Below are 25,824 nucleotides of genomic sequence, written 5' to 3'. Positions count from 1 at the left end.
CCATCCATCAGTCTCGGCCCCTCTGCCCCACCCTCACCATCTGTCTCTACCAGTGCCCATCAGTCTGGGTAGGTCTCTGAGTCAGAAGACAAATGGCCCATTATCAGAGGCCATTGTGGAGGGTGATGGATCGCGTGCCATGCAGCCAAGCAGGCTGGGCTGGGCTGGGGGCACCGGCACAGAGTACAAATCGCCAGGGAATGAACGCTATTCATCATGGCCTGCTGGTTCCAAGGACAGGTGACACCTTCGTGGGCTCAGGGATGTCTCTCCTCCTGAGCATAACGAACAAGTTGATAGAGCCTGACCTGGCCCCAGAGCATGGGGGGCTGGGGATAGGGCCTTTCCTCTCAGGCCTAGCCTCTGAGCAGCTCTCCTCCCTCCCCATCTCTCTCTCCTAGAACTCCAGACTCACGCTCAAGAACTTACTTCCCCATTCCCCAAGCACAGCTTAACCAACTTTGCAGCCAGATGCTCTGGGCTCCCAGTACCTTCCCGGTTTCCCACTCCTCTCTCCTCACTTCTTCCCGGTCCTTCCGCCAAACTCACCTACTGGTCCTTGCTCACCTCCTGCTGTAGCTCACAGCACTGGCTCTTTTCTGCCAGTTCACACTGACAGTGTCTCTTAATATTCACCTTGAAACCTCCTCCTTCAGGAAGCCTCCCTGGATTTGCACCACCCCTGCCTAGCCTCCCTGCTCCCTCCCTTATTATGAGCAATTACTGGCAAGTACCTTCCCTTCATTCCAGCTATACAGTAAGCCCTTTAAAAGCCTGCTGAGGCTGAGACAGGAGGATCACCTGAGCCCAGATCTGGCCTGCAGTGAGCTATGATTGTGCCACTGCACTCCGGCCTGGGCAATCTCTACAAAACAATTTTAAAAAAATTAGGCCAGGTGTGGTGGTGTGCACATAGTCCTAGCTTCTTAGGAGGCTGAGATAGGAGGATTCCTTGAGCCCAGAAGATCGAGGTTGCACTAAGCTATGATTGTGACACTGCACTTCAGCCAAGGTGATAGACTGAGACCCCATCTCTAAAACCAAACCAAACCAAACCTAGTACTGGCATGACACTCTACAGTTTACAGTTTGTGAAATATTGCCATAAAACTTAGCACACTGAATCTCATAAGAGATCCTTGGGGCAGGTAACAGCCCCCTATCCCTCTACACTTAGACAAGGTGAGGTTCAAGGGGGTTGAGGGTAAGGTCATCCCTGTGGCTACCAGTACCCGCCCCTAGCCAGGACATGACCTGGCACCTTCTGGGAGCCAGCACAGGAACCCAGTGTGCCTTCTCCAAGTCCAAGTCTTGTTCCTCTGTCCCCAGGCTCTCCCTAGTGAAGGAACAGCTAGCCAGGAAGCAGATGCCCTGAGTTATGGAGGCCTCCTGTCCCCACAGAGCCAGCTTCAGAAATGAAGGCCTCCTGCCTGCCTGCAGACACTTGCGTCTGTTTCTTCACTAGCATGCGTCTTGCACTCTGCCTCATTGCACATGCATTTGTGGATTCGACTCCCAGACTAGACTGCGAGCCCCTCTTGTTTCCCCAGTACCCTGCGTGGGGCCTGCTGTGTAGTAGGTGCTTCATGAAAGAGTTGGTGTGAATCAAGGAGAGGCTTGAAGACTTAAACAGAAGGTCCACAAGCCTCCCAAAGACACTCAGGGGCAGGGAACCCTCTCCATTTTTGCCCCAGCAGCAGCCATGGCCAGGACCACACCCAGAGTTTTAAAACATGCCCTTGACAGCCCAAAGACCTAGATTTGGATCCCAGTCACTGCCATGTACTGACCACGCTGTGCCATGGGGGTTATGTAACTCTTCTGTGCCTCCGTTTCCTCAACTGTACAAATGTTGGGCTTTCAACTCTTGTGAGGATAAAATAAGGTGATTATGCAAAAGCACTCTGTAAATGGTAAAGTGACGCAGGTATTAATAATATTTGCAGCCATGCTGTCTTTTCTGTTGGAGAGGTACAGAGCACGGCGCTGGAGACCACAACAAGAAGTTGGGCTGCCCGTGCTCCACTCAGGGCTCTGGCGCTCACTAGTTCTCTGTACCTCAGTTTTCTTATGTGTAAAATGGGGACAACAGCACCTACCTCAGAGGGACGTTGAGCAAATTGGGTTAGTACAGCTCCAGTCCTCGATCAGTGCCTGGCATGTGTTAGCACTATGGAGTATTACACTCTGGGCATTTTTAGCTGCAGACTGTGGCAGCCTTTCTTCCTCCCTTGAAGCCTCCCTGAGTCACAACTCAGCAGCAAGGGCTGGGATGACCTCCCCTGTGCCCACCCTAAAGCAGGGAAGATAACTACTCAGAATCCTTCCTGCAAACTCCAGGTGCCACCAACCAACTGCAGCTCTTCCCTACCAACCTTACACCCAACTTCAGGATCCTTCTCAACACGGCACTCCGTGGAGATGAGAAGAATTGCTTGCAGCCCTGGAGAGGAAATGACTCTGCGAATCCTGCCTTAGGGCATGGTTCTGTGTGCAGGCTCTGGCAGACCTGGGGTGGGGGGCATTGTGGTGACCAGGAATCTTGCAGCAGGGGGTTGAGGGAACTCACCTGAGATGTTGCTGGCCAGGGACAGGCTCTCGCAATGCTGGTCCTGGAGGGAGGCGGAGACGGGGTTCAGCCCCAGAAGGAGAAGGGCCTGCAGGCACAGGAGGCGAAGGACACATTAGGCAGGTGCCATGAGCCATGAGCCTATCGCTCCATTGCCCAGGAAAACTGCAGGGGTTACACTGCACCTGCCTGCTTTCCCTCCAACCCTGTCACACATCAAGTTGCTTCCCAGACATCCACCCCCTGTCTCCTTTCTCCTCCCTCTGGGTCCTCTCTGCCTGGAGGGCCTGGAGTTGCCCTGCTCATGGAGGGGCCTGGCAGGGAGGCTGACAGGAGCAGGAGCCCAGGCTCCTAGGGAAGACGTGAATTTTACCCCTAGGGGCTGGGGTGCTACCAGAGGAAGCCACCTCCATCCCCATGGGATCCTGAGCATGGTCCAGCAGTGTCCCACCACGTGCACACACACCCCCACCTGCCACTCCCACCGGCCCGCTGACCACTGCGGCTTCACAGATCCCCATACGTGCACCCCCTTCCCTCCCTCCCTCCAGAGCTGGCCTCTTGTTCTGTGAACTGTTTCCCGGGCCCTCATCCCTGCCTGCCTAATTATCCGTCATCACAAATTGTGCCTCACCATTTATCAAGCTCTTGTACATCTGCCGTGGCGCACAGTTTTCCCTGGGGCTGGTGTGGCTGTGCCTATTTGCAGATGAGGAAACTGAGGCACAGAGAGGTAAGGGATAAATGTGTCTGGAAAGATGGGCACCCTATTCTAGGGCAGACCTTTGCCCTTTAACCTCCCTGAAGGCTCCGTGTCACTCTGATTCCAGAATTTTAGCCCAGTTGGGAAGGGAGTGGCATAGGCCCTATACCTGGAGGACTGACCCTTCTTCAACTAAACCCACCCACACAACCATCACGTTACCCCCCTCCCGACAGGGTTAGAGTCAAGAGAGAGGCCGAGTGTCCAGCCCCCCATTTTGCTGTGTTGTCATGGGCAGGTGACTTGACCTGTGTGTGCCTCAGTGTCCTCACCTGTAAAACTGGGCATAATGGTCCCACCCCCTTTAAGCTTACATGATGTATGTATGTAGAAGTCCTTCAAATAGCCCTGCATACTCTGTGGGGGCAGGGGTTTTGTTCATTGCACTCAATTTTGCTGAAGAAATGAATGAATGACATTGTGTTTCTGGTATACAATAGGCACTCAAGAAGGATATGTTGACAGATCTGAACTTGGTGGGTTTTTTTTAGTTGTTGGAGGAGAAGTGGCTGTTTCCCCTGGGATTCTATTCCAAAGGGATTAAGAAGCATGAGTGAGGGGCAGGGAGAGGGGAGCATTGTAACCGGCCCTTGCCTCTGGCTGTGGGGCGCTGGGTGCCCGGCCACCAGCAGAGTTCCCAGACAGGGTGGTGAGCCCGAAGCCCGAGAGGCCTCATGGGAGGCTGCTCTCCTCATCACTGCTCTGCTGTTTCTTCTTGGGGTCCCCGACCTCATGGCCAGGTGTCTCAGCCCCAGACCATTTCCGTACCAACTGCAAATTTCACTAAGGAACCTCAGACACAGACCCTTAGCTCTGGAAGCCAACTTAGGATTTCACAGCAGGAAAATGAGATTGGGAGAGAGATAGGGGCTTGTCAAGTCCCTTAGTGAGCAAAGCTGCTAGGTTAGGGTGTAGGCTAGAAGCAAGTCGGTGGTCAGCCCAGGCAGCACGCAGCCTTCTCACAAGGGGCCGGGACTCCATGTGGTGAGTGTAAAAGTGAAGGGAGCATCGAAAAACTTAGTCGTCAAGATACAGAATATTTTAACATATTTTTTTAAAATAAAAATTAACACCAAAAAATCCATGATGAGCAAAATATCAAAAACTCTTTAAAGGAAAATAGGCTCAGTAACAGTGCCGGGCCACGTTGGAGCTTGGGGCAAAAAGGGAAAAAGTCAGGAATGATATTAAAATATTATCTATCACGGCCGGGTACAGTGGCTCACGCCTGTAATCCCAGCACTTTGGGAGGCTGAGGCAGGTGGATCACCTGAGGTCGGGAGTTGAGACCAGCCTGGTCAACATGGTGAAGCCCCGTCTCTACTAAAAATACAAAAATTAGCCAGGCATGGTGGCAGGCACCTGTAATCCCAGCTACTCTGGAGGCTAAGGCAGGAGAATTGCTGGAACCCGGGAGGTTGAGGTTGTAGTGAGCTGAGATTGCACCACTGCACTCCAGTCTGGGCGATGGAATAATACTCCATCTCAAAAAAAAAAAAAAAATTATCTGTTGTGATTACTGAGGTTGCTGGCACCTCCTTCTGGGGTGAGCTTGAGGAAATGCCTCACTTGCTTTACTCCAGTCGGGTCCTGCTCATGCGTCGTCTTCCCAAGCCAGACTCCATTCCTCCTTCCCTGCCCGCCCCATACCCTCCAGGGCTGTCAATCCTCTCTTCCCTGGACTCCTCTCCATTCACCCTTTTCAGATCTCAGGACCTTCCCCCTATCCTTACAAGCAAACTGATCTGCCTTTTCCATGTTCACCTGCTGGGAATGTTCTCCCTTACCTCACACCACCCCACTCCACGAGGGCCAACCCCTTTCACGGTACCCACTCCCTCCCACTCCTGTCCTGATGATGAAGGCAGACTCTGCTCCCCTCTCTCCCACTCACATTACAAGGTCCAGGGGAACAGTGGCCATTCATCGTCACAGCCTGGTTCCCACTACCCATCACTCACCCACATGGTCCCCTGAGTCTGTAGTGCCTGAGTTTGTAGTGGCTTTGTTCACTCCATTCCCTCGCTGGCACTCTCACAGGGGACTCTCTGCCCTGCACCAAGCTCCAGGTTCTGAAGCACAACCCCAGCTCCACACCCCCACCCTGTGCTCTGCACACGGGACACTCAGCAAGATGGCACTGGGGTTAGCCAACTCGCTCCTGGGACTCAGGGGTGATGATAACAAACCCATTCATCTCTCTGGCCTCAAGGAACTTCCAACACTTTATTAATCAGTAATTAAACTTCACCATCTCCAAAGAGATGGAGAACTATCTTTATCCTCATTTTCCAAGTGAAAATGCAGAAGTAGAGAGAGGAGGAGGCCACCAGGCCAGCCGGTGGCTCTTGCCAGCTAAGCAGAAAGCAAAGTGTTCTCATGACAAAGCTGCACTGCCCGCTCAGCAATCAGCAGGGACCCAGACTCGGCCCTGTCCCCAGAGAGGGGCAGCTCAGATGCTAGGGCCAGAGACCCCTTCTATTCTAGAAGGGGACTAGAAATCTTTGCTCCTCATTTCCCACCCCACATCTGCCCACGCCACCTCCCAACACACACACACACACACACACACACACACACACACACACACACACACATACTCTCTCTCTCTCTCTCTCTCTTTCTCTCTCTCTATCAAACTAGGGCTCCCAGAGCCAGCTAAGCTGCAGGCAAATTAAAGAAACTGGAGACACTGGCCAGGCATGGTAGCTCATGCCTGTAATCCCAGCACTTTGGGAGGCTGAGGCAGGTGGATCAACTGAGGTCGGGAGTTCGAGACCAGCCTGGCCAACATGGTGAAACTCCCGTCTCTACCAAAAATACAAAAATTAGCTGGGCGTGGTGGCACGTAACTGTAGTCCCAGCTACCCAGGAGGCTGAGGCAGGAGAATCACTTGAATCCAGGAGGTGGAGGTTGCAGTGAGCCGAGATCGTACCACTGCACTCCAGCCTGGGCAACAGAGCAAGATTCCGTCTCAATAAATAAATAAATAAAATATATAAAAAAGAAAGAAAAGAAACTGAAGACATCCTATTTGACAATATCAGCCCCATTGCCTGACATTCCATTTATCCAGCTAATCCTTAAGCTGTGCTTCGTGCTCTGGTCTTTCAGATCCCCCACCGCGAAGGCACATCATGTTCTATTTCCATCCAATTACTTATCATCTCCCAGTATCTGGGATCCTTCTCAGGTCTGCAACCCTCTGCCCATGCAGTCCGTGCCACCCTCCTGGTCACCTGTCTACTCTCCATTCTTCAGACGCCAGTTCCAGGGCCCCTCCGCTTAGCAGTACCTGCCCAACCCTCCAAAGCAAAGCAGCTCAGTTCTCCCTCCAATGTACCCCTTTTCCTAGTGCACTCTGTACACCCACTGGACCCTGTGCTCGTGAGGCTCACGAGTAGAGCCCTTGGACCAGCCCAGGTGCACTAAAACCACCTCGGCACAAAGCACTTAGGACCCAAGACACTAATTAGATGGCAAATATACAGGCTGTAAGTTCTTATTCTTGCATCTTAATGTCCTGGCATGCACAGAGGAGCAGAGCAAATCTTTATGTGTCAGAAAACGAAGCCAAATACCAGGCAAAGGGCTAGTCTGCCCTTGGCTGCCTAGAACCCTGACACTTGGGTCTCTTTCTTGAATGTGATGGTTCACACAGCCATTTTTGACACACAGAGGACTGGTGTTGCATTATGCAAAGAAAAATGCTTCTTAAAATTCCCAAACCAACCTTTTCCTCTCCAGAAAGGTCTGCTCTGTAGCAGAATCTGTGCCTGTGCCACCTCTTGCTCTGGGGAAGGTTTGTGAGGGCTTATGCCTTATTCCTGAATCACACTTCTCTGAAAAGTCCCAAGATTTCCTGCATATTTCCTTCCACCATCTGCTGATCTCCTCTTCAAGCTTCACTGTGGTTTTCTATCTCCATCAACAGGCAATTACTGCACTGGCAGGAACAGGCTCCCAAAGTTTCAAGGATATTGTTTGTTTCCCCTTAAAACAGAGAATTCTGTTGTTTGTTTGCTTTTTGAGATGGAGTCTCGCTCTGTCGCCCAGGCTAGAGTGCAGTGGTGCAATTTCGGCTCACCGCAACCTCTGTCTCGTGGGTTCAAGCAATTCTCCTGCCTCAGCCTCCCTAGTAGCTGGGATTACAGGCCTGCACCACCACGCCTGGCTAAATTTTGTGTGTTTAGTAGAGATGAGGTTTCACCATGTTGGCCAGGCTGGTCTCAAACTCCTGACCTTAGGTGATCCGCCTGCCTCGGCCTCCCAAAGTGCTGGGATTATAGGCGTGAGCCACCGCGCCCGGACAAAAACAACAATAACAAAAAAACGGAGATTCTGAACCTGGGGAACAGGCAGTATGAAGATCTGCAGATAAATGCGGTCAGTGTGTGTGATGAAAACCATTTTCCTGGGGAGGGTTCTTGGCTTCCTCCACTTCTCACCAACAACTAGCACCCCCCAAACAGTGGTAACTACAGTTGAAGCATATGGTAAATGGGGTGAACTGAACATGTCATCTTCTCTGAAATCAAACCAAAGCGCTTTTGGCCTTTCTTGGATGCCTCTTGCTCTTCCACTCCATCACCAGCCCCAGCCACTGGCGCTCCTTTCAGAAACAAGTTTTCAAGACTTCATGTGATTTACTATCTTCCAACTAGTAGAGAAAATCAAAACGGCACTGAAGCTGAAGCTGGCAGAGCACGAGGTTCACTCACCGGCTAATGCCTTGCTTCCGTGCACCAGCCTGGCAGCTCCAAGGCCCCAAATAAAACTTGCATCTCAGCTACAAATCTCTCCACTCACCAAAGAGCCAAACCTTCAAGGTTAAAATCTGAGGCCAAGGGTGTGTGCAGCTCAATTATAGCATCCCATAAAAGGATTTGCCAAAGATCTAGAGGGTCCCTGCCATGGAAGGGAAAGCAGACCAGGCGGGTATCATGCTCCCATTTTAAGTCTGGGGTAGTTGATGTGCCCAGTGTCACAGAACTGTTTTTAGGAGCTGGGATTCAGCAAGCAGGTGCTCCTGCCTGTCTTTCAAGGAGATGAAGCATGAGGAGAGTCGCGCCTTCTGGCTGGCCAGGAGCAGGTCAAGACAGGGCTCTGGCAGAAGGGATGGGCAGGGGAGAAGGAGGTGGTGCAGGAGCCTGTGGAGCGGGTGGAGGGCCGGGCTCTGACATGGCCTGCTCCAGTCTGCTGCAGCTGCTACTCACATCCCCACCCCCAGGGCCAGCACAGAATGGGGCTGGAATGAAGCTGCCATCCCAATTCCCAGTGTGATTTTGGCATAAAGGTTAATCACACCCAGAAAATGCTTATTAGAGACCATAAATAACCGTGTTGCTGAAGCTCAGTTTGGTCTTTAAGGCACAAAAGTGCAATTTCCTTTGATGTGATGATTCGGTAATTAACCTTTTGGGGAGGGTCCTGAAGGGCCACTGGAGGGAGGGAAGGGTGGCCTGGAGGCAGCTGAGGCATCTCAGGCCTAGTTCCTACAAGTTCCTGGGGAACAGGGAAAAGGGAGCCTGTTTTCCCTCTCCTTTCACAGCTAGCACTGATGCTCAGCTTGGGGGAGCCCCCAGAGCCCCCAGGGGTCAGGGACCGGCTGGCCTTTGGCAGAGCCACAGCTGGAGAGCCATCCTTCAACACAGTTCCTCATCCTTCTGCTGAGCCCCAAGGCAGTCCTGCCACTGCCTGTGTGGCTTTCGGTGAGTCACCTGACTCTTCTGAGGCTGAACTTCCTCATCTGCGCAGTGGGGGCAATGTGGTCTTTCTTACCCCCTTCACTGGGAGATGGGCTACTTGGCGGGAACCAGGAGAGCTGCTTCTGCCATGTAAAGTCCCTACAAGCATCAGCAGGCTCATCAGCACGGCTTGGCTGTTCTGGGCCCCAGAATGCGCCTCCATTGCAGACGGCTGGCCTGGAGCAGCTTTCCTGATGTCCCTTCCGGGCCCTGGGGGAGGCCTCGCAGGCAGGACGTGGCCTCTCCTCATTTTCTGCCAGGTCCTTCTGCCTTCTCAGGAAGCCTTCCTTTGGGAAGGAGTTTTTCCTGCTTTTTAGGTTTGAAATCCGCTGGATCGAGTGGTGTCTCCAACCCCCTTGGTGGTCTAGGATCCTTCATTCAAAGAGTACAGGACTACATATACGTGATTTGGAAAAAAGGAAAGGAACTCCAAAGAGATGGGGAAGGACAGACAGACACACACGTACATGATGATGGCAAGATGAGGTGCAGACTGAGGGCAGGGGACCATGGAGTTTCCGATGGGTCAGCACCATGGCCGTGAGGGCAGGCTTCCTGGGGGAGGTGAGCTGGAGGATGGGGCAGAGTGGATGTGGCTGTCACAGGGAGGGAGAGGGCCTTCCTGGCAAGGGGAGGGTCCTGAGCTTGTGGGGGTGTAGCAGGCTGCCTGTGGAGGGCCTCAGATACTGGGCTGAGATGGATCCAGTCGGCCTGGAGTGCCATGGCAGGTTCCTGAGCAGTGAATTATGCCAGCTTGTCACCCTCATCATCGCAGCGAGACAGCCGACAGCCACCTGTTCCACAGAGGCAGTTCAGCAGGTCAGGGCGAAACCAGGCCTTGTTGCCTTCCCTGGCCTGGGAGACTCTGGCAGACCCTGACTCGGGGCCCAGAGAAGCCCTTGACTCTCCAGTGTGTGGCCAAGATTGAAGCTCTCCCTGGTGACCCCAGAGGCAAGGGCCCCAGCCCACACTTTCCATCTGCTGGCCAAGGTCCTGGGTCCTGGGGTCCTGCAGGCTCCACAATCCCAATATCCGACCCTTCTGACTCTGCTTTGCTTTGCATTGTCTTCAGGTGGAGCCTATTTTAAGCAAAGGCAAGAGAAGAAAATCTAAATGCCGAAAAAGAAATGAGGTCATAAATGAAGAGTTCTCTAAAAAGCTGGGTCCCCCGTTGCATTTAAATACTGGGATCTGGTTTGCAGAAATAAAGCATCTGTGCAATCAACTCTTCAGAAATGTCTCTGTACCTACGGGGGATATATCTGTGGTTATGGACTAATTGAATATAAGAGCAGGGCAGGCCCCACATGCAATTGTGTGGTTTCTGCAGAATTTCTTGCTATAGAAGTGCCAAGCGGACGGGTCAGTGGGGGATAGACTTGCAAGATGTGTATCAGCAGAGGGGCACCCTCATGGGGTACCTTCTTCCCATCCACCCAGAGGTGGAGACCAGCCAGAGTAAAACTAGACTATGGACAGAGGACAGCGATGCCAGGGGTCCTTTCTCAGCCCTCTTGACTGCCCAGGCTTCTCCCCATCCTGCCTTGGGCCTGGGCCTCCTCCCACAGCCTCTTTCTGTGACAGCCACAACCGGTCCCCATCTCAAGGCAAAGAGCCAGTGCTTCCCCTCAAAGTGCGTGAGCACTGAAAGATTTATTCCAGGCAGCTGAGAAATAATTTATTGTTACATTTAATTAACTTAAATTGCTGTTGTACAGAGAAGAAAAAATGGAAAGGAAAATCTCCTGCCTACAGTTAAGGGAGGGGGGGGATGCCTGGGTGTCCCCGCCCCCGGCCTTCTCCCTGGGGCCCCGGCTCAGGGTGTCCCCTGCCCGCCCTCCCTGCTACTTCACGCCTCTGCTCCCCTAAGAAAGCCTTGCAGCAGGGCTAGAAATAGTGGGTCACCTGCCTCCCACACCCTAGGGCAGCGAGGGCCGTGAGACCCCAGCTTCAGAGTCACACACGCCCTTCCAAGGTTCCAGATGCACTATTATAAGCTTGGGTTACAAGCTCCCTGCAGGCAAGGTCTGTGTTTGGCATTTTTTTTTTTTTTTTTTTGAGATGGAGTCTCGCCTTGTTGCCCAGGCTGGAGTGCAATGGCGTGATGTCAGCTCACTGCAACCTCTACCTCCTGGGTTCAAGGGATTCTCATGCCTCAGCCTCCCAAGTAGCTGGGATTACAGGCACCCACCACGACACCTGGTTAATTTTTACATTTTTATTAGAGATGGGGTTTTGCCATGTTGGCCAGTCTGGTCTCAAACCCCTGACCTCAGATGATCCACCTACCTTGGCCTCCCAAAGTGCTGGGATTACAGGCGTGAGCCACCGTGCTCAGCCCCTGTTTGGCTATTTTTGTATCCTCAGTGGGGCCCGATAGAGAGCAGGCCCTAACATGTTTGTTGAATGAATAAATGACTTACATGTTTGTTGAATGAATAAATGACTGAATAAGTGAACAGACGGGTTTTCACTTTCTGCCCCCTCTGACCATGGAGTCTCATGATGATTCCCAGTAGGAGATTGTGAGGGGCCTGTTTCCTTTTTCTCATTTTCCTCTCTGTTCCTCCCGCTCAGCAGGAGCTCCCTCTCCTCTCCTTGCTCCCGGCATAGCCCCGCGCCTTGGAGTCCAGAAGGGTGTGCTAGAGGGAAAAGCACTCTGGGTGGGAAGCACAGAGCTGGGACCGCGTTCTGACTCTGCTGAACTTGCTCCATGATGGTAGAGAAGTCACTTCCCCGCCTCAGTTTCCTCATCTGTAGAATGGGGAGGTCACTGTGTTCTCTACATTCCTTTCCAGGTCGGAATATGCCCTGGCTCCAGGATGTACAGGAGAGTAGAAATTCAAATCTCTAAACTTGGGGCTAGAGAGATGCTTGTTGGAATCTTTTATCCACCCCTTCCTACCTGTGTGACCTTGGGAGAATCACTAAACTTTTCCGAGCCTCATTTTCCTCATCTGTAAACGGGGCTGACAGGGATAAAATATTCACATCCCAAAGCTCCTGGAGAGATTCAACAATGTGGTGCATATAAAACAGCATGGGGCTGGTGCTCAGGCGGCACCAATGGACGCCACTCTGTTATTCAACCTTGCACGTTCTTCCTTCCTGACTGGGCCTTTCTCCCCAGCAGTGCCCCTTGCCCAGCCCCCTGCCCACTCAGGGCATGCACCCCACTTTCCAGCACCACTCTTTCCCAGAAGCCAGCAGCGGTCACCTACAGAAGTGGAGTGTACATCCGGATCAATGATACAGATTTGCTGGGCATGGGAGCAAGGGGTGCCCGGAGCATGGCTGACCTACCATCCTCCTTGTCTTCCCTCCGTTTCTGCCTCTCATGCATTCGCTTGCTCCCCATCTTAGTACGATTTGCTCTCAGATTCACTCATGGATATGTTCTTGTAGCCCGTGCCTTCTCGGCCTCCTGCCTCTCTCCTCCCCATCTTCCTCTCTCCCTGTCTTAACCACCCTATCTTTCTCGGTCTTCCCTGGCTTCCATTTTCCTCCCTCCCTTCTTTCCTTCCTTTCTTCTTTCTTTCTTCAGCTTTTACTGAAGGCTTGCACAGTGCCAGGCCCTGTGAATTTCTTCATTTAATCCTTCTCGACCCCTGCAAGCCAGAGCCTTCACTATCTCCCCACTGTTCAGACGAGAGACTGGTGCACCCAGAGATGGTAACTTACCCAGGGTTTTGACTGCAGTAACTAGAGGGATGGAGGGACTGGGATTGCAGCCATGCTCCTGTCCCTGGGCAGTACAGCCTGTTTCCCTGCCTGCCCTGCCTGCCTTCCCTTCCCTCCTCCTCCTCGTCACAAGCCTGGATCCGCCAAAAGACACATGAGTACAGGTTTCCTTTGCCTTTCAAACTCTGGCTCCTGGCTGCAGCCCAGCTCCCCCAGAGCTGGAAGTAGGAACGGGGGGATGGGGTAGACACCAGTAGGACCCTGCCAATGGATGGGACTCAGGAAGGGCTCCGTTTGGCTCTCACAAAAGAGGGGAGCCCAGCCCGGGGTTCTGATCCAGTGCCTGCCCCTGGGAGCTGTTAGCTGTAAGTGGCTCCCAGACACTGGGAAATCGTCCCTGAGGGGGTGGGAGGCAGAGCTGAGGTGTGGGGACAGCCGTAGAGACACCAGCTACGCAGGTGACACTATCAGCTGTGCTCTCAGCTCAGCCGCTCTCTGACAAGTGTAAAGTGAGGGGGATTTCAGTGTCGGCAGAGAAAAGATGTCCTCTATGGAGCTGCGTTTTAAAAGGGATTTACAGAGGGCCAGGAAGGAAGAGTGAAGCTGGTGGCTGGAAATTAGGTTCTATTTTATTTAAAAATGCTAAAGGCTTTGGGGCTGTTTTTCCTGGAGAAATGACTGCCTTCCAAGGCCAGAGGTCAGTTTAAAGGGGGCTGCTGGACCACTAAGCCCCACCGAACAGGGATATTTAGGGCAGAAATTAGGACTAACCAGACAGTCGTCCATAAAACGGGCAACGGCCCCGTCCTCTGATTCTCTGCTTGTACAGGCAGTGACTTAGACAAAATCAGAACCTCCAGACAGTGCTTAACACCTGACCTGCGAGACGGAAAATCCCATTTCTCACACCTCACCCCCAAAACGGGGGTTCAGTAGGCCTGTGGGGAGCTCAGGGACCCTCATATTTCTAAAATGCTCTCCAGGGATTCTGAAGCATCAACAGAAGTGAAGATAACTCGGCCAGCTCAGAGATTCTCATCTGGAGGCCATTTTGCCTCCCGGGGACGCCTGGCAATGTCTGAAGATATTCTTGGTTGCTATAATCAGGAAGGGGGAGGTGCTACTGGCATTTAATGGGTAAAGGCCAGGAATGCTGATAAACATCCTAAAATGCACAGGCCAGCCCCCACAGTGAAGGATTATCCAGCCCCAAATGTCAATAGTGCTGAGGTTGGGAAGTCCTGGGTTGGAGGGTTGCAATGCTCCGTCTCAGCTTTGAAGACACTTGCCTGCCTGCCCATTATGGGGGTGGGGCGGGGGAGGAAGGTGGCTGTAGGGGGGACCTTGGGAAGAGTGTGTGGGGTTACAAGAGGGAGGCACCTTCAAGGCAGGAAGAGGACCTGGATTGTACTCGGTGAATTCCCTGTGAGACCTTGGATCAGTCGGTCTCCCACCTCCTGGCCTCAGTCTGAAGGCAGGGGGCTGGTGGAAATGACCTTTCCTGGCCAGCTGGGCAGATGGGAACTCCTTCCCCCTCACTCACTCTGTCCTGGCCCTGCTGCCAGCTCCTCCAGATCTCCTCCTGTATGGGGTTCACGGGAGATGCAGGAAGGTCTGCCTGCTGATGCAGCCAAAGTTGAGGAATGAGGCAGCCCAGAAAGAGCTCAAACAGCAGCCTCTTCCCAGAGTCAGCAAGCTGAGCTCACCCAGCCAAAGCTCCACCAGAGCCTCCCCAGGGCCGGCACCTCAGAGGCAGGAGGCAGAGCCAGGTCCTGGGCCCTGGGGAAGTTGGGTTCCTTTCCCTTGGATGAATGCGGGGACAAAGGGTAGAACCAGTGTGGGGCTAAGTCCTGTGAGCTTCGGGGAACCCACACACAGCAAGGCTGCCCTTGCCCCACTAGGGGCTGCGACCACTCATCATGGCTCCTCAGCTCACCTTGGTGACAAGTGCAGATTGATGAGTGTGACAAGGAGGGGGAAGGGGCCTGCTCAGAACCCGCCATTGGGTAAAGGGTCTGAGTAAACCAAAGAGTTTCCTCCTCCCAGACAAGGGTTCTTCCTTCTTCCGTCACCCAGCCTTGGCTGCCAGAAAGAGCCACTACATCACTCACATCCATGCAATGGAGACGCACAAGCGCAAGAAGCATGGCAGGAGGGCCAGGCTGTGTGAAGGGTGAACCAGAGATCTGGGCCAGGCAGTGAATTCTGGCCCCAAAGGAGGGCTTTAGGCCCACACTATTCAAAGGGTGGTGAGGACTGGTCTAATTGGTCAAGTTTGCCAACCAACCAATGATTGGTTCCTGGTCTACAACTTGAGAAGTACAAAACTGGAAAGTAAGCATTTGATGTGAATCCGTCCCTGCGGTGACATCCGAGGATGTAGTCAGGACTCATCTCATCAAACAGGGTCTAGACCAATTCAGATGCTGTCAGACTTGCCAGGTGAATCACGTGGTGCAGGCTGCACAGCAGGACAACATGCCAGTCTGCCACGGATTGGAAAAATCCATGTGGTCCTTCCGCACAGCTGGTTTGAGAGCCCTGCTTTAGCTGGAGGACACAGTGTGATGCCTGGCTCACTGGGGAAGGCCTCATGGAGGAGACGGGTCTTGAGTGACAGTTGGGTTAAGTTTTGGGGGGAGTCCTGGGGTGGGACTCCCACCCACGAAAACAGCAGGTCTCACTGACCTTCGGTGGGAGCAGGCCCCTTGCCGCAGCACAGGCATTTTCTCTTTCATTCTGCATTGTGGTCGGTACAGTAAAGAGGACACAAAGGTCCAGAGGGATCGTGTGATTTGCCAAAGGTCACCCACCCAGGAAGGGGCAGAGCCAGCTCCAACCCCAGGCCTCCTGTCCTGTTAGCTTTAGGGACAGTGGTCCTTCCTCCAGGGTGCATGTGAGCCCCCACCACTCCTAGCCCCTGCCATTTCACAGCCTTGCAGCAGCTTCCAGTCAGGCCATGAGGCCCCTGCCATCAGAAGAGAAAGACGCCCCAGGCTGCCCCTCAACACCGACTCACAGGGAGCTGGAGGGCTGGGATGCCAACGGACAGGATCTCACGAAGGTACCAGGAACGCCGGTGCTCTTGGCACCCCTGCCTTGCCTGGCTATTCCTGTCTCATGACCAGCAGAACCAGGACAGCACCAGGGAGGGAACCCCAGGATGCCACCAAGGCCGCCTCCCCAGGCCCCACTCGGGGGCTACAGCGCCCTGGCCCTGCTCTCTGGAGGCCCCAGCTTCTGAGACCTTCTTGTCCCTTCGTTTCTAAGCCCAGCGCCACAATTCCCTCTAGCAACATCTCCCACCATCCCTGTCCAGAACTGCTCATGAAGCAAAATGCTGCCCTTGCATGCACGTGGACAACGCCCTCGGTGCTGTGGGGACCGGAGGCGGAACACAAGGCAGTGCTGGAATCTTTTAATGTTACTAAGCCGCGCCGCAGTGTAGCCCTTGATAAGCCATTGAGTCACAAATCCACACGCGGAGGCAGAGAGGGACCTATCTGTCTGGCTTGTCACTTGTGTCTTCTATCGCCATAGCACTTCCACACTCAGACAGACGTTCATTGGGGAGCGGGAGCAGAGAGAGGCCCTCCATTTAGTTTAGCATTTATTGTGTACCTACTGTGTGCACAGTTCTGGACTAAGTTCTGGGCACACAGAGGTTTTGTTGTTTTGTTTCATAAGAGAATCTTTCTAGTCTAGGCAGACCTCGTAATCTACGGTGGGAACAAGGGCTCAGGTTAGATGTGGGTCACCAGGGATCCATGTGGAATCTGGTTAGTAGGTGTTTTTGAACCCCCTGATGGGGGACACATCAAAGAGCTGTAAGACCTCATGTTGTGGGACAGCCCAGGATCCACCATGAGCTAGAGGCTCACACCAGGGGACAGGACGAGGTGAGAACAGAAGAACAACCAGTGAGAGACAGATTTAGACTGGAGGGCTTCTTGGAGGAGGAGGTGGGGACAGTTCAGGAAGGCTGTGGTGGACATGACAGATGAAGATTGGCACAGAGAGACCTGGGGGCAGAAGCTCCTGTAAGAGAAGTGTCAGATATGAATATTCTGTTGAGTGGCGGTTGGCAGGGAAGGAAGGAGAACAGTGCAACTCAGGCAGAGGGCCAAGAGATTTGGGGAGAGTCAGGTTCTTTCCCCTCTAGAAGGGGATGGGAGGACTCAGTGGGGTCACTTGTGTGGGCCTTAGTGCAAGAGCAGCTCAGTAAATGGTGCACCTGGCCAGTAAACAGTGTACCTGGTTAAAAGAACCTGGGTGGCATGGGCAAGGGACAGGAGCAGAGTCGGGGGCAGAAAGAGGAAGGGGAAGGGCGTGGCTCAGGCCAAGACCAAACCCAGGACACAAGGACCAGCCTCACTCCAAGGACTAGCCTTGCCCTGCCTGTCTGGGAAGATGAAGGAGTGGCTGAGCCTCTCGGGCTCCCAGCCAGGCACGGGCAGCCAAGGGATGCCATGGAGGCTGTCTAACCTGTTAGCCACTCACCTGGCTAAGCCCGTGGTCCCCGGGTGCTCAGCTGCTCCTCTGGAAGTCAGCCTCCAACCCTGGCCTTGAGGTGGCATTGCACACCTGCCATGCAGGTCTGGCTGTGCTTAGAGGAGAGGTGAGGTGGTGACCACACAGTGGCCTCTGAGGGGGGTGGCAGGTGCGGGTGTTATGAACACTGCAAAGTAGCTCACTCGCCAGGGTCCCAGCATGTGTGTGAGTGTGTGAGTGTGTGTGTGTGTGTGTGTGTGTGAGAGAGAGAGAGAGCGAGAGAGAGATTGAGAATGCCCACTGAGAAACACATAGGCCCACAGAGGCAACAGATTCTATACCTTCTGCACCCTACTTCTGGGGAGGAGGAGCAGCCCTGGGGACGGTGGGAGGGACTGGGATCGTGGGGAGAGCTCCTTCAGGGCATCCCTATGCCCAAGGCTCTCCTGACAGCTGAGGACGGCTTCGGGCACCCAGGCGCCAGGATAGGGATAGGTGGAGGAATTCTTTTGAGAAACAGAGAGGAAGTTTCCAGGAGATGCCACCGCTGGCCTCAGAACCCGGGCACAGGCTCTCTTGGCTGCTAGGGAGAAGGAAAAAAGCAAGAATGACCGAGACAGGCAGGTACGTCTTTTTCTTCTCCCTCCCCTTCTGCTTCTCTCACTGTCTGTCTGTCTCTCCACATCTTCTGTAAGAACGAAATCATCCACCCTGAGCGGACTCTTGGACACCCTCCTAGACCCGTGCTCTGACAGTGTAGTCAGGGCCCCCAGTGCAGGGGGCCTGGACCTGTAAGGACTGTGCCTCAGATGGCCTTAGCCTCTCCTGCAGCCCTTCCCCCAGGGTAAAACCCCTGCTGGACCCGGTTTGCTTTTCCAGCCCACACAGCCCAGCCCCTTGTCCCCCAACCACACTCCTTTTCCCTGTCTCTGTGCACAGGCTCCCCGCCCAGCCTGGTACCTCTGGCCTCTGCTGAGCTAGGAAGGGCTTTCTAGAAATGAGCCCTTCACACACCTTGCCAAAGAGGCTGGGAAAACAGGCAGGGAGAGATGGATGGATCACAGAAGGAGAACACTCTCCACTGGAAATGGCAATGCTGCAGCCATCACTTGTCCTAGCCTTTCACCCCGGGCAGGTGCCTTTCAGCTCTGTGGGCTTTGGTACTGACCGGGGATGATGACCAATATATTGTCCCAATTCTCCTAAAGCCCCTGACATCCCAGCACTCAAAGCTTCAACTAAGGTTCCCGCTGTGCTTCCTGATAGCCCCCACTACCTCTTAACACTCCAGTGGGTGCACCCTGAAGTCTAGCAGTCAGTCTAGAACAAGCCCTGCCTCCCTGGTTCTGCAGCCATGAAGTGACTGGACCCGTCTAGCTGGTTTTTTTCTGGGCTCTGACCTAGGCGCACTGGCTCCCAACCAGACTGGCTGGGGCTTGGAAACCAGCTGACATGTGGAGGTGGCAGGTGTACACCCCACAAACCCCATCTCAAAGCACCTCGCTGAGGCTGCTCTCTGGGCCCAGCAATGCCAGGCAGGTGAGACAGACAAACTGCCTGTGCTCATAGGGCAGAAAGAACAGCCACAAATATCTTCATTTGTCCCAGAAACAGTTTTATGGCTGCTGGGTGGACAGTCGCCAAAGAACATGTTTGGCTAAAGCATTTGAATCCGCAGTTCGACGTGAAGGGGACCCGTCTTCCAGAGCCAGATTCTGACATGCCCGTTTCATGAGGTCCGCCTCCCTCCCTTCCTGCTATCCTTTCCATTTTGTTGAAGCGGATGCCACGTACTCAGAAAACAAGTGATTAAGAATCTGTTGTCTAATAGAATCCAGCCAGTTATTTTCAAAATGATTGTTTGCATCAGTGAGTGAATCATTTTGTATTATCCTCCCTACATATCTACTTTTATTGTCAGGTTTTTCCGTATCAGAGATGTTCAGGTCTGTCCATGACCTTCAAGCTCAGCTGATGGCTGGTAGCTGATCCCTTTTCCCCAGGGACTGTGAAAAGTGCTCTGAGGCAGCAGGAGATTCTGTACACCAAGTACCCTTCCTCTACCCCCATCCCTCACCACTCCTCCTTTTCATGGCCTTTCTTAGACTGAGGAAGTTGGTAAGATTTATTAAGTGATTACTATAGCTAATATTTATTACGCACTTACTGTGTGCCAGACACTGTAACTGTGCGTAATTTCACACCTGGCATCTCGTGGTCATTATGATTATCCCATAAAGTAGGTATTATTTCCCCCGCTTTAGACAGACGAAGAAATTGAGGTGCAGAGTGATAACTTGCCCACAGCTTCAGGGCAGAGTAAAGATTCAGGCACACATTGGCTTCATCTGCTGTTCCCACCCATACAAGAAGATGTTGACTGCCACACTGGGTGGGGTGAGGGATGGCTGGCCGAGAGCAGCAAGTCCAAAGACAAGCATTTTAAAACAATGCAGGCTGGGCACGGTGGCTCACACCTGTAACCCAACACTTTGGGAGGCTGAGGTGGGAGGATTGCTTGAGCCCAGGAGTTCGAGACCAGCCTGGGTAATATGACAAGACCCTGTCTCTACAAAAAATTTTAAAATTAGCTAGGTGTGGGGATGCATGCCTATAGTCCTAGATACTGGGGAGGCTGAGGTGGGAGGGAGGATCACTTGAGCCCACGAGGTTGAGGCTGCAGTGAGCTGTGTTCGCACCACTGCACTCCAGCCTGGACAACAGAGTGAGACCCTGTCTCAAAAAAAAAAAAAAAAAAAAAATTCCTAGGGACTCTGCTGACAGGGACCTCCCTGAATTTAGGTAGACAAGAATCATTTGTAGTTAATGAATTCATTCTTTGACTATTAAAACTGCAGCTGAAATCTCGACCTGGCTTTACCTTCAAAATGGGCTCACCCTTCTTTGGTTGATACTGTGAGTGGTTAGGATAGAATCAGAGCTGGGAGAGATCACCCTACTCCCTCTTTTCACTGAGGAAGAAACGGCCCAGATCACTGTGAGCGACCTGCCCTCCTCCAGACAGCAAAAGCGCTGGAGTTTCACTGGCTGAGGCTCTACCCTCAAGGGATGCTCCAGATCACCGGGGTGCTGCACTGGCTGGCTGTCGTTTTCTCTTTTTTAATAACCACAGTGGGCTTAAGGGGGAGTTCCAGTCCTTTCTGCATCAGAGATGGCTTTTCTGCTAGGGTGGTTTGAACATCTCTCAGCCTTCTGTTTTGACATGACATCTGCATCCTGTGGGAACAGAAACGAGTTCTTTCCAATTGTACAATACCAAACAGAAGAAGCAACAACAAAACCATCCATGAAGTCGACAAACATTTGTTAAACACCTACTATGTGCAATGGATTATGAGGCCCAGTGCCGTGAAGGGTAAAAGATGCAGAAAATGTATAATATATTGCATGTCCAAGAGCTGCTAGTTGCTGTTCCTGCATTAACTTATTTCCACTGAGAGTAGCCACCTTGCAGATTTTTCTGAAAGCAGACTGTGCCAGGAACGGTTCCAGGCACTTTCCATGTATTAATTCCTTTTGTCCTTACCTCAACCTCCTGAGTTAGGCATTTCCCCCATTTTATAGCTGGGGACAAGGAAGCCCAGAGAGAGTACTTAGGTCCAAGTACCATGTTCCAAGGTCCCTCAGCTTGAGCAGAGCTGGGAAGGGGGAGAGCTGGGAATCCAATCGGTGGCACCTGCCTCTTTCTATGTGAGGTCATGTCCCTAAGGAGTATTTGAAAACACAGACCTTTCACAGAGACATGAGAAGTAACAGAGAATCCAGTCCAATATCCCTGTTTACAGACAGATAAGCTGTGACTCAGAGAGGGAAAGTGACCAACCTGTCATCACACAGCTGATTGGAGGCAGAGCTGGGACCAGAGTCAGGTTCACTGACTCCCAGCCTGATGGCCTTTCCCCTTCAATGGCTGCTGAAATTATCAGCCCAGCACCTAACCGCTTGCTTCTAGGCCACATGGGCACTTGGGTTGGTGGCACCTTTGACCCCCAAACTCCTTATATGTGGCTGAACTCAGCTGCAGGCTGATGCTGTCTGAGGAGCCAATGTTAGGGTGAGAAATGGATTTTCCACTTGAGCTCGTCCTCACTGGCTCTGGGTGAGTGTTCTACTTTTCCATAACCTACACATTCCTCTCTATGGCTGGTCATTTCAAATCTAAGGGGCTTGGCCTGGCTTTCGCCACTCCCCATTTTGGCCCCCAGTCTGTGGCCAGGCCAGCAGTCCCGTACGCCACAGCAGCTCACTGGCCCACCCTGGGCTCACTGTTTCGCGTTCCTCATGCCTCCTGCCAACGCTCCCCTCGAAAACCTGGCTCCATATCGTTTAATCAAAGAAACAACTTGGAAATGGCCCAGATATGCACCGATATAGGGATGGCAAAGTCCATTCACTCACAGGCAACACGCAGACATTGACAGTCTCCTGCGGAGGCTCGGGAATAACGTGAAACAGACTTGGGCTGTGACACTGGGGACAGGGCTGCCCAACGGCCACAGCTGTGCCCAGACAGGTGCTTGAGAAGGGGACCTGTGGGGGTTATTTTTTAAATGAATTATACAGCAGCCAGATTAAGAGAGTGAGGTTGCAATCATTTTCCATTCTGGTTTTCAAACTTTGCCTATTGCTGCTAAATTGCTTATGTAAGAATAACAATAGCAATAAAACCAGCTCCCTCCTGGGAGCTCACTCTCCTGTTAGAACCCACCGAGAGGCCTTGCCTTCTGTACCCCTCACAGACACGGGGGTCCATGTTTAGAGCCACACTCCATCTCCCTACAAAGAGCTGCAGTGGGTGTGTGGTTGACTCCGAGGTGCTCAGGCCCCTGCCCCTCCCTGGGGATAGAGACAATGTCTTCTCTGTCTTCTCCCGACTCACGGCCACTTGCACACACATTGTCTCTCCCCACTCACACGCACACTTTCACACACCTTGTCTCTCCCCATTCACATGCATTTCCCCCAGGACTCTATAAGCGGTATAGTGTGAGGCCCACAATACAGGCCCCAGAGGGAACCCTTTCCCAACCCCAGCTGACTTGTTGGGGACAGAGCTGGATTTGGGATTAACCCTAAATCCCCTAGATTCATACTCTCATGCTGACAAAACTACCTGAGCGCTCATCTGGCTGAGCTCTACAGTGAAACTTAAGTGGCTTAGAATATTTTCTGGTAATGGCCAGGCACAGTGGCTCATGCCTGTAATCCTAGCACTTTGGGAGGCTGAGGCTGGCTGATCGTTTGAGCCCAGGAGTTCGAGACCAGCCAGGGCAATATGGGGAAACCCCATCTCTACAAAAAATACAAAGATTAGCTGGGTGTGGTGGTGCATGCCTGTGGTCCCAGCTATTCTGGAGGCTGGGGTGGGAGGATCACCAGAGCCTAGGGAAGTTGAGGCTTCAGTGAGCCATGATCACACCATTGTGCTCCAACCTGACCAACAGAGTTCGACCCTGTCTCAAAAAAAAAGAAAAAAGAAAAAAAAGAAAAAAAAAAAGGATATTTTCTGGTAAAAGCAAACAAAACAAAGACTTTTATCAGAGTGTCTGGGTTTGAATTCTGACTACTCACCGGTTGTGTGACCTTGAACCAGTTACTTAGCCTCTCCGTGTCTCACGAATAATTCCTACTTCCTAGGGCTGTTAGGAGGACTAAATGACTTAATATTTGCAAAGCAAATAAGCAACATTAGAATAATGCTCAGGGAATTGTACATGCTACATAAATAAAAGAAGAAAAGCAACTATTTAATTGTAACCAACATTTGAAACCAGTATTTGCTGGCCATTCACTCACTGCCCCACATTCATCTGGTGTTTATTGAATGCCTACTGAGTTTATTAGGCCAGGCATAAAGGGCAAATACCTACCATCTAGTAGGAGCAACGGAAATAAAAATACTTTTTAAAAAGGAAAACATCATCATTCTAAACAGAGATTTGCACACAATTCTAAGAAAGGCCAGAAAAAGAACATTGATCTATTTCCGTGTAAACCTGGAAAAAAAAGAAAGAAAGAAAGAAAGAAAACATCCACAGTTCAATCCTTTGAATCCATTTAAAAGACTGACTATTTGGTCTAACTGGTTTGTGCATTTAGACCTGGCTTCGGTACACACGAGACTTTTGGAAAATATTACCATTCAGTGCCATCTATTCGACCTCTCTGGATGTTTTTCTTCTACCTTCCTCACCTGTCTGTCACCTCAAACGCCCGGAAAATAATCTGTGAGTTCATCCCTAGCCCTCAGATAACGGATGAGGGAGGGGATGTGGGTTCAATGAGACCAACCTCGGTCATTTTAAGAATCAATTTATAAATATTTGGGGAGGGGCAGGATTAGAGAAAAATCTCAGTAACTTGTAACGTCTCAACTAAGGAAGCAGCAGCTGCTGCATTTAAAAATCTTGGTGGCTTAACTCAAACCAGTTGGTTTAATAACTGATGGAAAAATGAAATTCCGCCAATCTGCACCCCTCCCCCAAATCCACCGAAGTCTCTCGAATGTAATCGCTCTGAATGCCCTGAGCCGGGTCAAGCTGGTGTCTATGTTTGGCTGGAGCGGACCCTGCGGAGTCCCGAGCCCCGGGTGAGGCGATGCCCAGACTGGCGCGGCGCGGGGTTTCCCGGCAGCCGCGCAGAGGCCCACCCGCCTCTCCGGCCGACTGCAGCGGGCGCGCCTGTACTCTACAAGACCAAAACGCTTTGGAAAGCGCTCCGGGCTGCAAGTGACGCCTGGCACTGGCGGCGGGCCGGACTGCCGGCCTCCCAGCCCTTCCCGGGCTCACACAACCCGCGGGCCGCCCCCGCCGCCCACGAACTTCAGCGGGCAGACGCTGGACGTGCGGTCTGGCGACTTTCCTAAACTCCAGCGCCCGATCCGCGTCGCAGGGTCGGCCGCGCAGCGCGGAGATCGCGGGTGCCCAGGCTTGCAGAGCGAGCGTCGCGCTCCTGGCCGCGGTGGGGGAACAGGAACCGCCGCCGGAGGCACAGTCTCCTCCCCTGAGACTGCTATATTGATCAAGGGCTCGCAGGCGCGGGCGGCATTCATCTCCCCGGGCTCGCAGCTTGCCGCGGAGGGGAAAGGGCAGGACGCGCTCCCAGGACTAGGGCGGGGGCGTGCGGAGTCGGGGAGCTGTGCGGGGGCTCTGGGGTGAGGTGGGGAGCCCCGCTTCAGACCCTCCCGTCCCGGGGCCGGGGTCTGCAGGGGGGCGTGGGAGGTGGAACCTCCCCTCCCCTAGGCGTCTGCCCCAAAGCCTAGAGCGATTCTTGGCGCGGAGCCGGCTACCCGGGTGGGCGGACCCCCTCCTCCGCCAACATCCCGGCGGCTTCGCCACGATTTCTTGTCTCAGGTACCTGAGTCTCCCCCTGCCTACCCAACCCTGGCTCCAAAGGTCCCGAGAGTTAGGCTGCCCGGGAGCCCAGCCTTCCCGGACCTGAGCACGGCTCTCCCAGCGCCCCCGCCCCCATCGCACCCACAGCCCAGCCCCGTCCCGCGTCCGCCAGGGGCCCGGGACGCCAGCGCTAGAGGACTGGCCGGCGGGCTCTTACCTTAACGAGCCGGAGCTGTGGATGCCGTCCCATCCTCGGGCTCGCTCGGCTACCGTCCTGAATGCCCGGGTCCCGCGGACATCCCAGAGGGGCCGGCGGGCGGCTGTGGGCTCGGGCGGCACGGGGTGGGCGGCCGGGCTCCTCGGTCGCTGCCTGGTGCGGAGGTGCCCGGCTCGGTGGTCCCCGGCCCCGCGGCCCGGCCTGGCCTGGCTCTCGCTCGCCCCTTCCCGGGGAAGTCTGGCCGCCGTTTCCCGACTCAGCCTGGCCCGCGGCCGCCTCTTGCCGGCCTCGCCCCCGCCGCCTCCCCCACGGTCCGCGCCGCTCCTTGCCTCGGCTCCCCGCCCCCTCGCCCAGCTCGTCCCCTCCCCTTCCTCCCCCTCCCTCTCCCCTCCGCTCCCCTTCGGTCCCTCCCCCGCGCCTCGCCCCTCGGCTCCCTCCCCGCTCCTCGCCTCCTCGGTTCCCTCCCCTTCCCCCGGCCAGCTCCCTGCGCCCCGCCGCCAGGATCCCCTTTCCTTGCGCCCGCGTTTGCGGCAGTCCTCGGGGCGCGCTGGCAGCGGTGGCGGCCGCCGCAGCCCGGGGAGAAGCCGGGGATGGGGGAAGGGGGCCGCGGTAGAGGGTCAGCCTTCCGCCCGGCCGAGGTCGGGGCCTGGGAAGTCCAAGGATTCTAGGGGGACTTGGGCAGGGGTGCTCAGGTGAATTTATGAGGGCGAGGCTACAGGGGGCTAGAGAACAGGGCGGTCCCTACTGAGCGGAGCCGCCGCGGAACCCGGTGAAGCTGCGACCTGCGTTTGGGCAGTTCCCGCCCTGCGGCTGGCTAGGAGGAGCTCCTCGCCGCCCCCATTCCAGCCGCGCCGGGCGCTGGGCCCGACCCCCAGCACCTTTGGCACTGATGTGCCTGGTGCGCGCTGAGACGCGAACGCTCTGCAGGATGAGCCCTTATTCATTCCTTGGTTTCTTCCTTCATTCGTTCATCTTACAAACTGAGTGCCTGGCCACTTTG

The 25,824-nt window shown here is 53.8% G+C and overlaps 1 protein-coding gene across 6 annotated transcripts in view; it reads right to left on the bottom strand.

Moving 5' to 3' along the window:
* CRHR1 (corticotropin releasing hormone receptor 1) overlaps window positions 1-25,150 on the bottom strand; it is a 50,859-nt gene extending 25,709 nt beyond the window's left edge. For 4 of the 6 annotated variants that reach the window (XM_025362102.1, XM_025362103.1, XM_025362105.1 and 1 more), the window contains exons 1-2: window positions 24,825-25,150; window positions 2,570-2,657 (exon numbers count right to left, since the gene is read on the bottom strand). In XM_025362102.1, the coding sequence (XP_025217887.1) occupies window positions 2,570-2,657; window positions 24,825-24,857 (121 nt within the window). In that variant the 5' untranslated portion in view covers window positions 24,858-25,150. The remainder of the gene's footprint in view (window positions 1-2,569; window positions 2,658-24,824) is intronic. The other 2 variants (XM_025362107.1, XM_025362108.1) reach the window with 1 other exon arrangement.
* Window positions 25,151-25,824: the final 674 nt, after the last annotated feature.

This window comes from Theropithecus gelada, chromosome 16, assembly GCF_003255815.1.
Source record: "Theropithecus gelada isolate Dixy chromosome 16, Tgel_1.0, whole genome shotgun sequence".
Taxonomy (NCBI): domain Eukaryota; kingdom Metazoa; phylum Chordata; class Mammalia; order Primates; family Cercopithecidae; genus Theropithecus; species Theropithecus gelada.
The sequence above is the reverse complement of the archived record's forward strand: the minus strand, read 5'-3'. Positions and strand labels throughout refer to the sequence as shown.